General features: G+C 58.8%; 1 protein-coding gene across 1 annotated transcript in view; it reads left to right on the forward strand.

Annotated features, from left to right (window-relative positions):
* Window positions 1-14,361, forward strand: part of LOC147091393 (alpha-2-macroglobulin-like) — a 1,124,424-nt gene that overhangs the window by 558,809 nt on the left and 551,254 nt on the right. The window contains exon 17 of the mRNA XM_085976756.1: window positions 1,680-1,761. Within this exon, the coding sequence (XP_085832882.1) occupies window positions 1,680-1,761 (82 nt within the window). The remainder of the gene's footprint in view (window positions 1-1,679; window positions 1,762-14,361) is intronic.

Below are 14,361 nucleotides of genomic sequence, written 5' to 3' on the forward strand. Positions count from 1 at the left end.
GAGGGAGGGAGAGAGGGGTGGAGGGCTGGTGAGAGGGAGGGAGAGAGGGGTGGAGGGCTGGTGAGAGGGAGGGAGGGAGAGAGGGGTGGAGGGCAGGTGAGAGGGAGGGAGGGAGAGAGGGGAGTGAGGGCTGCTGAGAGGGAGGGAGGGAGAGAGGGGTGGAGGGCTGGTGAGAGGGAGGGAGGGGGAGAGGGGTGGAGGGCTGGTGAGAGGGAGGGAGGGGGAGAGGGTGGAGGGCTGGTGAGAGGGAGGGAGGGAGAGAGGGGGGGAGGGCTGGTGAGAGAGAGGGAGGGAGAGAGGGGTGGAGGGCTGGTGAGTGGAAGGGAGAGAGGGGTGGAGGGCTGGTGAGAGGGAGGGAGAGAGAGGGGAGTGAGGGCTGGTGAGAGGGAGGGAGAGAGAGGGGTGGAGGGCTGGTGAGAGGGAGGGAGGGGGAGAGGGTGGAGGGCTGGTGAGAGGGAGGGAGGGAGAGAGGGGGGGAGGGCTGGTGAGAGAGAGGGAGGGAGAGAGGGGTGGAGGGCTGGTGAGAGGAAGGGAGAGAGGGGTGGAGGGCTGGTGAGAGGGGGGGAGAGAGAGGGGAGTGAGGGCTGGTGAGAGGGAGGGAGAGAGAGGTGGAGGGCTGGTGAGAGGGAGGGAGAGAGGGGTGGAGGGCTGGTGAGAGGGAGGGAGGGAGAGAGGCGTGGAGGGCTGGTGAGAGGGAGGGAGGGTGAGAGGGGAGTGAGGGCTGGTGAGAGGGAGGGAGGGAGAGAGGGGTGGAGGGCTGGTGAGAGGAAGGGAGAGAGGGGTGGAGGGCTGGTGAGAGGGGGGGAGAGAGAGGGGAGTGAGGGCTGGTGAGAGGGAGGGAGAGAGAGGTGGAGGGCTGGTGAGAGGGAGGGAGAGAGGGGTGGAGGGCTGGTGAGAGGGAGGGAGGGAGAGAGGCGTGGAGGGCTGGTGAGAGGGAGGGAGGGTGAGAGGGGAGTGAGGGCTGGTGAGAGGGAGGGAGGGAGAGAGGGGTGGAGGGCTGGTGAGAGGGAGGGAGAGAGAGGGGAGTGAGGGCTGGTGAGAGGGAGGGAGAGAGAGGTAGAGGGCTGGTGAGAAGGAGGGAGGGAGAGAGGAGTGGAGGGCTGGTGAAAGGGAGGGAGGGGGAGAGGGTGGAGGGCTGGTGAGAAGGAGGGAGGGAGAGAGGGGTGGAGGGCTGGTGAAAGGGAGGGAGGGGGAGAGGGTGGAGGGCTGGTGAGAGAGAGGGAGGGGGAGAGGGGTGGAGGGCTGGAGAGAGGGAGGGAGGGGGAGAGGGCTGGAGGGCTGGTGAGAGGGATGGAGGGGGAGTGAGTGGAGGGCTGGTGAGAGGGAGGGAGGGAGAGAGGGGTGGAGGGCTGGTGAGAGGGAGGGAGGGGGAGAGGGGTGGAGGGCTGGTGAGAGGGAGGGAGGGGGAGAGGGTGGAGGGCTGGTGAGAGGGAGGGAGGGAGAGATGGGTGGAGGGCTGGTGAGAGGGAGGGAGGGGGAGAGGGGTGGAGGGCTGGTGAGAGGGAGGAATGGGTGGAGGGATGGAGGGCTGGTGAGAGGGAGGGAGGGAGGGGTGGAGGGCTGGTGAGAGGGAGGGGGGCAGGGATGGAGGGCTGGTGAGAGGGAGGGAGAGAGGGATGGATGAGTCAGACAATGTCACTCATTACTTCTACCAACGATCCTGTCTGTTCTCCTGGCAGGACATGGGGCTGAAGATTCTGACGGACACCGAGTATCACATGCCCATCGAATGTGAGAAACAGGATCGACGAATTTACCCCTGTAAGCAATGTTTGATCGGGAGCGGAGACTGTGCTACTGAAACTCTTCCCAATCTATGGGAAGCTGAGGCCAATTGCATCCCTTAATTGTAACTGTGTGTACGAGAGTCACTGAGCAGGAGGTTAAATTAGAGGGTAGGCAGAAAATGGACGTTAGTCTCCTCACCCCCAAACTGTGGGACTCCTCACCCCCAAACTGTGGTACTCATCACCAAAACTGTGGGACTCCTCACCCCCAAACTGTGGGACTCCTCACCCCCGAAACTGTGGGACTCCTCACCCCGCAAACTGTGGGACTCCTCACCCCCCAAACTGTGGAACTCCTCACCCCCCAAACTGTGGGAATCCTCACCTCCCAAACTGTGAGACTCCCCACCCACTAACTGTGGGACTCCTCACCCCCAAACTGTGGGACTCCTCACCCCCCAAACTGTGGAACTCCTCACCCCCCAAACTGTGGGAATCCTCACCTCCCAAACTGTGAGACTCCCCACCCACTAACTGTGGGACTCCTCACCCCCAAACTGTGGGACTCCCCACCACCCAAACTGTGGAACTCCTCACCCCGCAAACTGTGGGAATCCTCACCTCCCAAACTGTGAGACTCCTCACCCCCCAAACTGTGGGACTCCTCACCCCTCAAACTGTGGGACTCCTCACTCCACAAACTGTGGGACTCCTCACCTACCCCACACTGTGAGACTCCTCACCCCCCAAACTGTGGGACTCCTCACCCCTCAAACTGTGGGACTCCTCACTCCACAAACTGTGGGACTCCTCACCTACCCCAAACTGTGGGACTCCTCACCCCCAAAACTGTGAGACTCCTCACCCCCCAAACTGTGGGACTCCTCACCCCTCAAACTGTGGGACTCCTCACCCCCGAAACTGTGGGACTCCTCACCCCCCAAACTGTGAGACTCCCCACCTACTATTCACAATTCACAATTCAAATCGCTTTATTGGCATGATAAGTTACATCTTATGTTGCCAAAGCATCAAAATACATTTATGGTTTAGCAGATAAACGCAGTTCTATTCATACAGTGTATAAACAGGTATATCCTGTGGGATATAACTGTGGGACTCCTCACCCCCAAACTGTGGGACTCCTCACCCCCCAAACTGTGGGACTCCTCACCCCCCAAACTGTGGGACTCCTCACCCCCAAACTGTGAGACTCCCCACCCACAAACTGTGGGACTCCTCACCCCCAAACTGTGGGACTCCTCACCCCCCAAACTGTGGGACTCCTCACCCCCCAAACTGTGGGACTCCTCACCACCCAAACTGTGGGACTCCTCACCCCCAAACTGTGGGACTCCTCACCCCCCAAACTGTGGGACTCCTCACCCCCAAACTGTGAGACTCCCCACCCACTAACTGTGGGACTCCTCACCCCCAAACTGTGGGACTCCTCACCCCCAAACTGTGGGACTCCTCACCCCCGAAACTGTGGGACTCCTCACCCCCAAACTGTGAGACTCCCCACCCACTAACTGTGGGACTCCTCACCCCCAAACTGTGGGACTCCTCACCCCCGAAACTGTGGGACTCCTCACCCCCAAACTGTGAGACTCCCCACCCACTAACTGTGGGACTCCTCACCCCCAAACTGTGGGACTCCTCACCCCCAAACTGTGGGACTCCTCACCCCCCAAACTGTGAGACTCCCCACCCACTAACTGTGGGACTCCTCACCCCCAAACTGTGGGAATCCTCACCCCCAAACTGTGAGACTCCCCACCCACTAACTGTGGGACTCCTCACCCCCAAACTGTGAGACTCCTCACCCCCAAACTGTGGGACTCCTCACTCCCAAACTGTGAGACTCCCCACCCACTAACTGTGAGACTCCTCACCCCCAAACTGTGGGAATCCTCACCCCCAAACTGTGAGACTCCCCACCCCCAAACTGTGGGACTCCTCACTCCCAAACTGTGAGACTCCTCACCCCCAAACTGTGGGACTCCTCACCCCCAAACTGTGGGACTCCTCACCCCCAAACTGTGGGACTCCTCACCCCCAAACTGTGGGACTCCTCACTCCCAAACTGTGAGACTCCCCACCCACTAACTGTGGGACTCCTCACCCCCAAACTGTGGGACTCCTCACCCCCAAACTGTGAGACTCCTCACCCCCAAATTGTGGGACTCCTCACCCCCGAAACTGTGGGACTCCTCACCCCCAAACTGTGGGACTCCTCATCCCGCAAACTGTGAGACTCCCCACCCACTAACTGTGGGACTCCTCACCCCCAAACTGTGGGACTCCTCACCCCCAAATTGTGGGACTCCTCATCCCGCAAACTGTGAGACTCCCCACCCCCAAACTGTGGGACTCCTCATCCCGCAAACTGTGAGACTCCCCACCCACTAACTGTGGGACTCCTCACCCCCAAACTGTGAGACTCCTCACCCCCAAATTGTGGGACTCCTCACCCCCGAAACTGTGGGACTCCTCACCCCCAAACTGTGGGACTCCTCACCTCCCCCACACTGTGGGAATCCTCACCCCGCAAACTGTGAGACTCCCCACCCACTAACTGTGGGACTCCTCACCCCCAAATTGTGGGACTCCTCATCCCCAAACTGTGAGACTCCTCACCCCGAAACCGTGGGACTCCTCACCTCCCCCACACTGTGGGAATCCTCACCCCCAAAACTGTGAGACTCCTCACCCCCCAAACTGTGGGACTCCTCACCCCCAAAACTGTGAGACTCCTCACCCCCCAAACTGTGGGACTCCTCACCCCGCAAACTGTGAGACTCCCCACCCACTAACTGTGGGACTCCTCACCCCCCAAACTGTGGGACTCCTCACCCTCTAAACTGTGGGACTCCTCACCCTCTAAACTGTGAGACTCCTCACCCCCCAGACTGTGGGGCCCCTCAACCCCCAAACTGTGGGACTCCTCACCCCCCAAACTCTGAGCTTCCTCACCCCCCAAACTGTGGGACTCATTACTCCCCCAAACTGGGACTCCTCACCACCTAAACTGTGGGTCTCCTCACACCGCAAACCGTGGGACTCCTCACCCCACAAACTGTGGGACTCCACACCACCCAAACTGTGGGATTCCTCACACCTCAAACTGTGGGACTCCTCACCCCACAAACTGTGGGACTCCTCATCCCCAAAACTGTGAGACTCCTCACCCCACAAACTGTGGGACTCCACACCACCCAAACTGTGAGACTCCTCACCCCACAAACTGTGGGACTCCACACCACCCAAACTGTGGGATTCCTCACCCCTCAAACTGTGGGACTCCTCACCCCCAAAACTGTGAGACTCCTCACCCCCCAAACTGTGGGACTCCTCACCCCCCAAACTGTGGGAATCCTCACCTCCCAAACTGTGAGACTCCTCACTCCCCAAACTGTGGGTCTCCTCACCCCCAAAGTGTGGGACTCCTCACCCCGCAAACTGTGGGACTCCTCACCCCCCAAACTGTGGAACTCCTCACCCCCCAAACTGTGGGAATCCTCACCTCCCAAACTGTGAGACTCCCCACCCACTAACTGTGGGACTCCTCACCCCCAAACTGTGGGACTCCCCACCACCCAAACTGTGGAACTCCTCACCCCCCAAACTGTGGGAATCCTCACCTCCCAAACTGTGGGACTCCTCACCCCCCAAACTGTGGGAATCCTCACCTCCCAAACTGTGAGACTCCCCACCCACTAACTGTGGGACTCCTCACCCCCAAACTGTGGGACTCCCCACCACCCAAACTGTGGAACTCCTCACCCCCCAAACTGTGGGAATCCTCACCCCCCAAACTGTGGGACTCCTCACCCCTCAAACTGTGGGACTCCTCACTCCACAAACTGTGGGACTCCTCACCCCCAAAACTGTGAGACTCCTCACCCCCCAAACTGTGGGACTCCTCACCCCTCAAACTGTGGGACTCCTCACCCCCGAAACTGTGGGACTCCTCACCCCCAAACTGTGAGACTCCCCACCCACTAACTGTGGGACTCCTCACCCCCAAATTGTGGGACTCCTCACCCCCGAAACTGTGGGACTCCTCACCCCCAAACTGTGGGACTCCTCATCCCGCAAACTGTGAGACTCCCCACCCACTAACTGTGGGACTCCTCACCCCCAAACTGTGGGAATCCTCACCCCCGAAACTGTGGGAATCCTCAACCCTCAAACTGTGGGAATCCTCACCCCCAAACTGTGGGACTCCACACCCCAAAACTGTGGGACTCCTCACCCCGAAACCGTGGGACTCCTCACCCCCAAAACTGTGGGACTCCTCACCCCGCAAACTGTGAGACTCCTCACCCCCCAAACTGTGGGACTCCTCACCCTCTAAACTGTGGGACTCCTCACCCCCCAAACTGTGGGACTCCTCACCCCCCAAACTGTGGGACTCCTCACCCTCTAAACTGTGGGACTCCTCACCCCCCAGACTGTGGGGCCCCTCAACCCCCAAACTGTGGGATTCCTCACCCCCCAAACTGTGAGCTTCCTCACCCCCCAAACTTTGGGACTCATTACTCCCCCAAACTGGGACTCCTCACCACCTAAACTGTGGGTCTCCTCACACCGCAAACCGTGGGACTCCTCACCCCACAAACTGTGGGACTCCACACCACCCAAACTGTGGGATTCCTCACACCTCAAACTGTGGGACTCCTCACCTACCCCACACTGTGGGACTCCTCACCCCCAAAACTGTGAGACTCCTCACCCCCCAAACTGTGGGACTCCTCACCCCCCAAACTGTGGGAATCCTCACCTCCCAAACTGTGAGACTCCTCACTCCCCAAACTGTGGGACTCCTCACCCCCAAAGTGTGGGACTCCTCACCCCACAAACTGTGAGACTCCTCACCCCCCAAACTGTGGGAATCCTCACCTCCCAGACTGTGAGACTCCTCACTCCCTAAACTGTGGGACTCCTCAACCCCCAAACTGTGGGAATCCTCACCTCCCAAACTGTGAGACTCCTCACCCCACAAACTGTGAGACTCCTCACCCCCCAAACTGCGGGACTCCTCACCCCTCAAACTTTGGGACTCCTCACCCCACAAACTGTGAGACTCCCCACCCACTAACTGTTGGACTCGTCACCCCCAAATTGTGGGACTCCTCACCCCGCAAACTGTGAGACTCCTCACCCACTAACTGTGGGACTCCTCACCCCCAAACTGTGGGAATCCTCACCCCCGAAACTGTGGGACTCCTCACCCCCAAACTGTGGGACTCCTCACCCCGCAAACTGTGAGACTCCTCACCCACTAACTGTGGGACTCCTCACCCCCAAACTGTGGGAATCCTCACCCCCGAAACTGTGGGACTCCTCACCCCCAAACTGTGGGACTCCTCACCCCCAAACTGTGGGACTCCACACCCCAAAACTGTGGGACTCCTCACCTCCCCCACACTGTGGGACTCCTCACCCCCAAAACTGTGAGACTCCTCACCCCCCAAACTGTGGGACTCCTCACCCCGCAAAGTGTGAGACTCCCCACCCACTAACTGTGGGACTCCTCACCACCCAAACTGTGGGACTCCTCACCCTCTAAACTGTGGGACTCCACACCCCCCAGACTGTGGGACTCCTCACCCCCCAAACTGTGGGACTCCTCACCCCCCAAACTGTGGGACTCCTCATCCCCCAAACTGTGAGATTCCTCACCCCCCAAACTGTGGGACTCCTCACTCCCCCAAACAGGGACTCCTCACCACCTAAACTGTGGGTCTCCTCACCCCGCAAACCGTGGGACTCCTCACCCCACAAATTGTGGGACTCCTCACCACCCAAACTGTGGGATTCCTCACCCCTCAAACTGTGGGACTCCTCACCCCACAAACTGTGGGACTCCTCACCTCCCCCACACTGTGGGACTCCTCACCCCCAAAACTGTGAGACTCCTCACCCCCCAAACTGTGCGACTCCTCACCCCCCAAACTGTGGGACTCCTCACCCTCTAAACTGTGAGACTCCTCACCCCCCAAACTGTGGGACTCCTCACCCCCCAAACTGTGGGACTCCTCACCACCTAAACTGTAGGTCACCTCACCCCCCAAACCGTGGGGCTCCTCACCCCACAAACTGTGGAGACTCCTCACCACCCCAAACTGTGGGACTCCTCACCACCCAAACTGTGGAACTCCTCACCCTACAAACTGTGCAGACTCCTCACCCCCGAAACTGTGGGAGTCCTCACCCCCAAACTGTGGGGACACCTCACCCCCCAAACTGTGGGACTCCTCACCCCTCAAATTGTGGGACTCCTCACCCCCCAAACTGTGAGACTCCTCACCCCCAAACTGTAGGGACTCCTCACCCCCCAAACTGTGAGACTCCTCACCCCTCAAATTGTGAGAATCCTCACCCCCCAAACTGTGAGACTCCTCACCCCCCAAACTGTGGGACTCCTCACCCCTCAAACTGTGGGACTCCACACCACCCAAACTGTGGGATTCCTCACCCCTCAAACTGTGGGACTCCTCACCCCACGAACTGTGGGACTCCTCACCTCCCCCAAACTGTGGGACTCCTCACCCCCAAAACTGTGAGACTCCTCACACCCCAAACTGTGGGACTCCTCACCCCTCAAACTGTGGGGCTCCTCAAACCCTAAACTGTGGGACTCGTCACCCCCCAAATTGTGGGACTCCTCACCCCAGAAACAGTGGGACTGCTCACCCCCAAACTGTGAGTCTCCTCACCCTCAAACTGTGAGACACCTCACCCCGCAAACTGTGGGATTCCTCACCCGCCAAACTGTGGGACTCCTCACCCCCAAAATGTGGGGACTCCTCACCCCCCAAACTGTGGGAATCCTCACCCCCCAAACTGTGGGACTCCTCACCCCCAAACTGGGTGACTCCTCACCCCCCAAACCGTGGGACTCCTCACCCCCCCAAAATGTGGGGACACCTACCCCCAAACGGTTAGACTCCTCACTCCCCCTAACTGTGGGACTCCTCATCCCCAAACTGTGGGACTCCTCACCCCCAATCTGTGAGACTCCTCACCCCCAATCTGTGGGACTCCTCACACTCAAACTGTGGGGAATCCTCACCCCCAAACTGTGGGGACTACTCACCCCCAAACTGTGGGGACTCCTCACCCCCAAACTGTGAGACTCCTCACCTCCCAAACTGTGGGACTCCTCACTCCCCCAAACTGTGGGACCCCTCACATTCCAAACTGTGAGACTTACCTCCCAATCTGTGAGACTCCTCAACCCGCAAACTGTGAGACTCTTCACCCCTCAAATTGTGGGACTCCTCACCCCTCAAACTGTGGGGACTCCTCACCCTCCAAAATGTGGGACTCCTCACCCCCCAAACTGTGGAACTCCTCAGCCCCCAAATTGTGAGAGTCCTCACCGCCCAAACTGTGAGACTCCTCACCCCCCAAACTTTGGGGCTCCTCACCCCCAAATTTTGGGACTTGTCACATCCCAAATTGAGAAACTCCTCACCCCCCAAACGGTGGGAATCCTCACCCCCCAAACTGTGGGACACCTCGCCCCCCAAACTGTGGGACACCTCACCCCAAACTGTGGGACTCCGTGCTCCCCAAATTGTGTGACTCCTCACCCCCCAAACTGTGAGGCTCCGCACTCCCCATACTGTGGGATTCCTCAGCCCCCAAACAGTGGGACTCCTCACCACACAAACTGTGGGAGTCCTCACCCCCCAAAGTGTGAAGCTCCTCACCCCACAACTGTGGGACACCTCACCCCCCAAACTGTGAGATTCCTGACCCCCAAACCGTGGGACTCCTCACACTCCAAACTGTGAGATTCCTCACCCCCAAACCATGGGACTCCTCAGCCCATAAACTGTGGGACTCCTCACCTCCCAAACTGTAGGACTCCTCACTTCCCAAACTGTAGGACTCTTCACCCCCTCAAACTGTGAGAATCCTCACCCCCAAACTGTGGGACACCTCACCCCCCAAACTGTGGGACTCCTCACCCCCCAAACTGTGGGACTCCTCACCCTCTAAACTGTGGGACTCCTCACACCGCAAACTGTGAGATTCCTCACCCACCACACTGTGGGACTCCTCACTCCCCCAAACTGGGACTCCTCACCACCTAAAATGTGGGTCAGCTCACCCCCCAAACCGTGGGGCTCCTCACCCCACAAACTGTGGAGACTCCTCACCACCCCAAACTGTGGGATTCCTCACCCTACAAACTGTGCAGACTCCTCACCCCCGAAACTGTGGGAGTCCTCACCCCCAAACTGTGGGGACACCTCAGCCCCAAACTGTGGGTCTCCTCACCCCCCAAATTGTGAGACTCCTCACCCCTCAAATTGTGGGACTCCTCACCCCCCAAACTGTGAGACTCCTCACCCCCAAACTGTGGGGACTCCTCACCCCCCAAACTGTGAGACTCCTCACCCCTCAAATTGTGGGAATCCCCTCCCCCCAAACTGTGAGACTCCTCACCCCCCAAACTGTGGGACTCCTCACCCCTCAAACTGTGGGGCTCCTCACACCCTAAACTGTGGGACTCGTCACCCCCCAAATTGTGGGACTCCTCACCCCAGAAACTGTGGGACTGCTCACCCCCAAACTGTGAGACTCCCCACCCCCAAAGTGTGAGACACCTCACCCCGCAAACTGTGGGATTCCTCACCCGCCAAACTGTGGGACTCCTCACCCCCAAAATGTGGGGACTCCTCACACCCCAAACTGTGGGAATCCTCACCCCCCAAACTGTGGGACTCCTCACCCCCAAACTGGGTGACTCCTCACCCCCCAAACCGTGGGACTCCTCACCCCCCCAAAATGTGGGGACACATACCCCCAAACGGTTAGACTCCTCACTCCCCCTAACTGTGGGACTCCTCATCCCCAAACTGTGGGACTCTTCACACTCAAACTGTGGGGAATCCTCACCCCCAAACTGTGGGGACTACTCACCCCCAAAGTGTGGGCACTCCTCACCCCCAAACTGTGAGACTCCTCACCTCCCAAACTGTGGGACTCCTCACCCCACAAACTGTGGGACTCCTCACTCCCCCAAACTGTGGGACTCCTCACCCCCCAAACTGTGAGACTCTTCACCCCTCAAATTGTGGGACTCCTCACCCCTCAAACTGTGGGGACTCCTCACCCTCCAAAATGTGGGACTCCTCACCCCCCAAACTGTGGAACTCCTCAGCCCCCAAATTGTGAGAGTCCTCACCGCCCAAACTGTGAGACTCCTCACCCCCCAAACTTTGGGGCTCCTCACCCCCAAATTTTGGGACTTGTCACATCCCAAATTGTGAGACTCCTCACCCCCCAAACGGTGGGAATCCTCACCCCCCAAACTGTGGGACACCTCACCCCCCAAACTGTGGGACTCCTCACCCCCAAACTGTGGGACTCCGAGCTCCCCAAACTGTGTGACTCCTCACCCCCCAAACTGTGAGGCTCCGCACTCCCCAAACTGTGGGACTCCTCACCCCCCAAACAGTGGGACTCCTCACCACACAAACTGTGGGAGTCCTCACCCCCCAAAGTGTGAAGCTCCTCACCCCCCAACTGTGGGACACCTCACCCTCCAAACTGTGAGATTCCTGACCCCCAAACCGTGGGACTCCTCACACTCCAAACTGTGAGATTCCTCACCCCCAAACCATGGGACTCCTCAGACCCCAAACTGTGGGACTCCTCACCTCCCAAACTGTGGGACTCCTCACTTCCCAAACTGTAGGACTCTTCACCCCCTCAAACCGTGAGAATCCTCACCCCCCAAACTGTGGGACTCCTCACCCCCCAAACTGTGAGAGTCCTCACCCCCCAAACTGTGGGACTCCTCACACCTCAAACTGGGTCTCCTCACACCCTAAACTGTGGGACTCGTCACCCCCCCAAACTGTGGGACTCCTCACCCCCGAAACTGTGAGACTGCTCACCCCCAAGCTGTGAGACACCTCACCCCAAACTGTGAGACACCCCACCCCGCAAACTGTGGGATTCCTCACCCGACAAACTGTGGGACTCCTCGCCCCCAAAATGTGGGACTCCTCTACCCGAAACTGTGGGAATCCTCACCCCCCAAACTAAGGGGCTCCTCACTCCCCAAACTTTGGGACTCCTCACCCCCCAAGCTGTGGGACTCCTGACCCCCTAACTGTGGCACACCACACCACTCAAACTGTGGGTCCCCTCACCTCCAAAACTGTGTGTCTCCTCACCCCCAATCTGTGGTCTCCTCACCCCCCAAACTGTGGGACTCCTCACCCCCCAAACTGTGAGACTGCTCATCCCCAAAACTGTGGGACTCCTCAAACCTCAAACGTGGAGACTCGCCACCACCCAAACTGTGGGACTCCTCACCCACCAAACTGTGAGACTCCTCACCCACCAAACTGTGGGACTCCTCACCCACCAAACTGTGGGACTCCTCACCCACCAAACTGTGACGACTCCTCAATCCCCAAACTGTGGGACACCTCTCCCCCCCAAACTGTGAGACTCCTCACCCCCCAATCTGTGGGACTCCTCACTCCCCAAACTGTGGGACTCCTCACCCCCAAAACTGTGGGACTCCTCCCCCCCAAAACTGTGGGACTCCTAAACCCCCAAACTGTGGGGACTCCTCAACCCCAAGCTGTGGGACTCCTCACCCCCCAATCTGTGGGACTCCTCACACCCCCAAACTGTGGGACCCTTCACCTCCCAAACTGTGAGACTCCTCACCCCCCAAACTGTGGGACTCCTCACACCCACAAACTGTGGGATGCCTCACCCCGCAAAAATTGGGAATCCTCACCCCCTAAACTGTGAGACACCTCACCCCCAAACAGTGGGACTCGTCAGCCCCCAAACTGTGGGACTCCTCACCTCCCAAACAGTGGGACTCCTCACTTCCCAAACTGTGGGACTCCTCACTTCCCAAACTGTGGGACTCCTCACCTCCCAAACTGTGGGACTCCTCACTTCCCAAACTGTGGGACTCCTCAGCGCCCTAAACGGTGGGACCTCTCACCCCCAAACTGTGAGATTCCACCCCCCCAAACTTTGGGACTCCTCACCCCCTGAACTGTGGGCTCCTCACCCCCAAAACTGTAGGACTCCTCACCCACCAAACTGTGAGGACTCCTCACCGCCCAAACTGTGAGACTCCTCACCCCCCAATCTGTGGGACACCTCAACCCCCAAACTTTGTGACTCCTCACCCTCTGAACTGTGGGCTCCTCACCCCCAAAACTGTAGGACTCCTCACCCCCCAAACTGTGGGACACCTCACCTCCCAAACTGTGGGACTCCTCACTTCCCAAACTGTGGGACTCCTCAGCGCCCTAAACGGTGGGACCTCTCACCCCCAAACTGTGAGATTCCACCCCCCCCAAACTTTGTGACTCCTCACCCGCTGAACTGTGGGCTCCTCACCCCCAAAAATGTAGGAATCCTCACCCACCAAATTGTGAGGACTCCTCACCCCCCAAACTGTGAGACTCCTCACCCCCTGAACTGTGGGCTCCTCACCCCCAAAACTGTAGGAATCCTCACCCCCCAAACTGCGGGACTCCTCACCCCCCAAACTGTGAGACTCCTCACCCACCAAACTGTGGGACTCCTCACCCCACCAAACTGTGAGACTCCTCACCCCCTGAACTGTGGGCTCCTCACCCCCCAATCTGTGGGACTCCTCACTCCCCAAACTTTGGGACTCCTCACCCCCGAAACTGTGGGAATCCTCACCCCCCAAACTGTGGGGACTCCTCATCCAAAGCTGTGGGACTCCTCACCCCCAAACTGTGAGACTCCTCATCCCCCCAACTGTGAGATTTCTCACTCCACCAAACTGTGGGACTCCTCAAACTCCAAATTGTGTCACTCCTCACCCCCAAAACTGTGAGACTCCTCACCCCCCAAACTGTTGGACACTTCACCTCCCAAACTGTGGGATGGCTCACCCCCCAAACTGTGGGAATCCTCACCCCCTAAACTGTGAGACTCCTCACTCCCAAACCGTGGGAATCCTCACCTCCCAAACTGGGATTCCTCACTTACCAAACTGTGGGACTCTTCACCCCCGAAATTGTGAGAATCCTCACCCCGCAAACTGTGAGACTCGACACCCCACAAACTGTGGGACTCCTCACCCCCAAACTTTGTAACTTGTCGCATCCCAAACTGTGAGACTCCTCACCCCCAAACTGTGGGACTCCTCACCCTCAAACTATGGGACTCCGCACTCCCCAAACTTTGTGACTCCTCACCCCCCAATCAGTGGGACTCCTTACCCCACACACTGTGGGACTCCTCACCCAACAAACTGTGGGGCTCCTCACCCCCCAAACTGTGGGACTCCTCACCCCTAAAGCTGTGGGACTCCTCACTACCAAATTTTGGGACTCCTCACCCCGCAAACTGTGAGGCTCCTCACCTCCCAACTGTGGGACTCCTAACCCCCCCAAACTGTGGAACTCCTCACCCCCCAAACTATGAGACACCTCACACCTCAAACTGTGGGACGCCTCACCCCCCCAAACTGTGGGGCGCCTCACCCCCCCAAAATGTGGGACTCCTCACCCCCCAAACTAAGAGACTCCTCACTCCCCAAACTGTGAGACTCCTCACCCCCCAAATTGTGAGACTCCTCACCCACCCCCAAACT

Source organism: Somniosus microcephalus, unplaced genomic scaffold (assembly GCF_052327205.1).
Source record: "Somniosus microcephalus isolate GS21.2 unplaced genomic scaffold, FLI_Smic_1.0 unresolved_chr3, whole genome shotgun sequence".
In the NCBI taxonomy this organism is placed as follows: domain Eukaryota; kingdom Metazoa; phylum Chordata; class Chondrichthyes; order Squaliformes; family Somniosidae; genus Somniosus; species Somniosus microcephalus.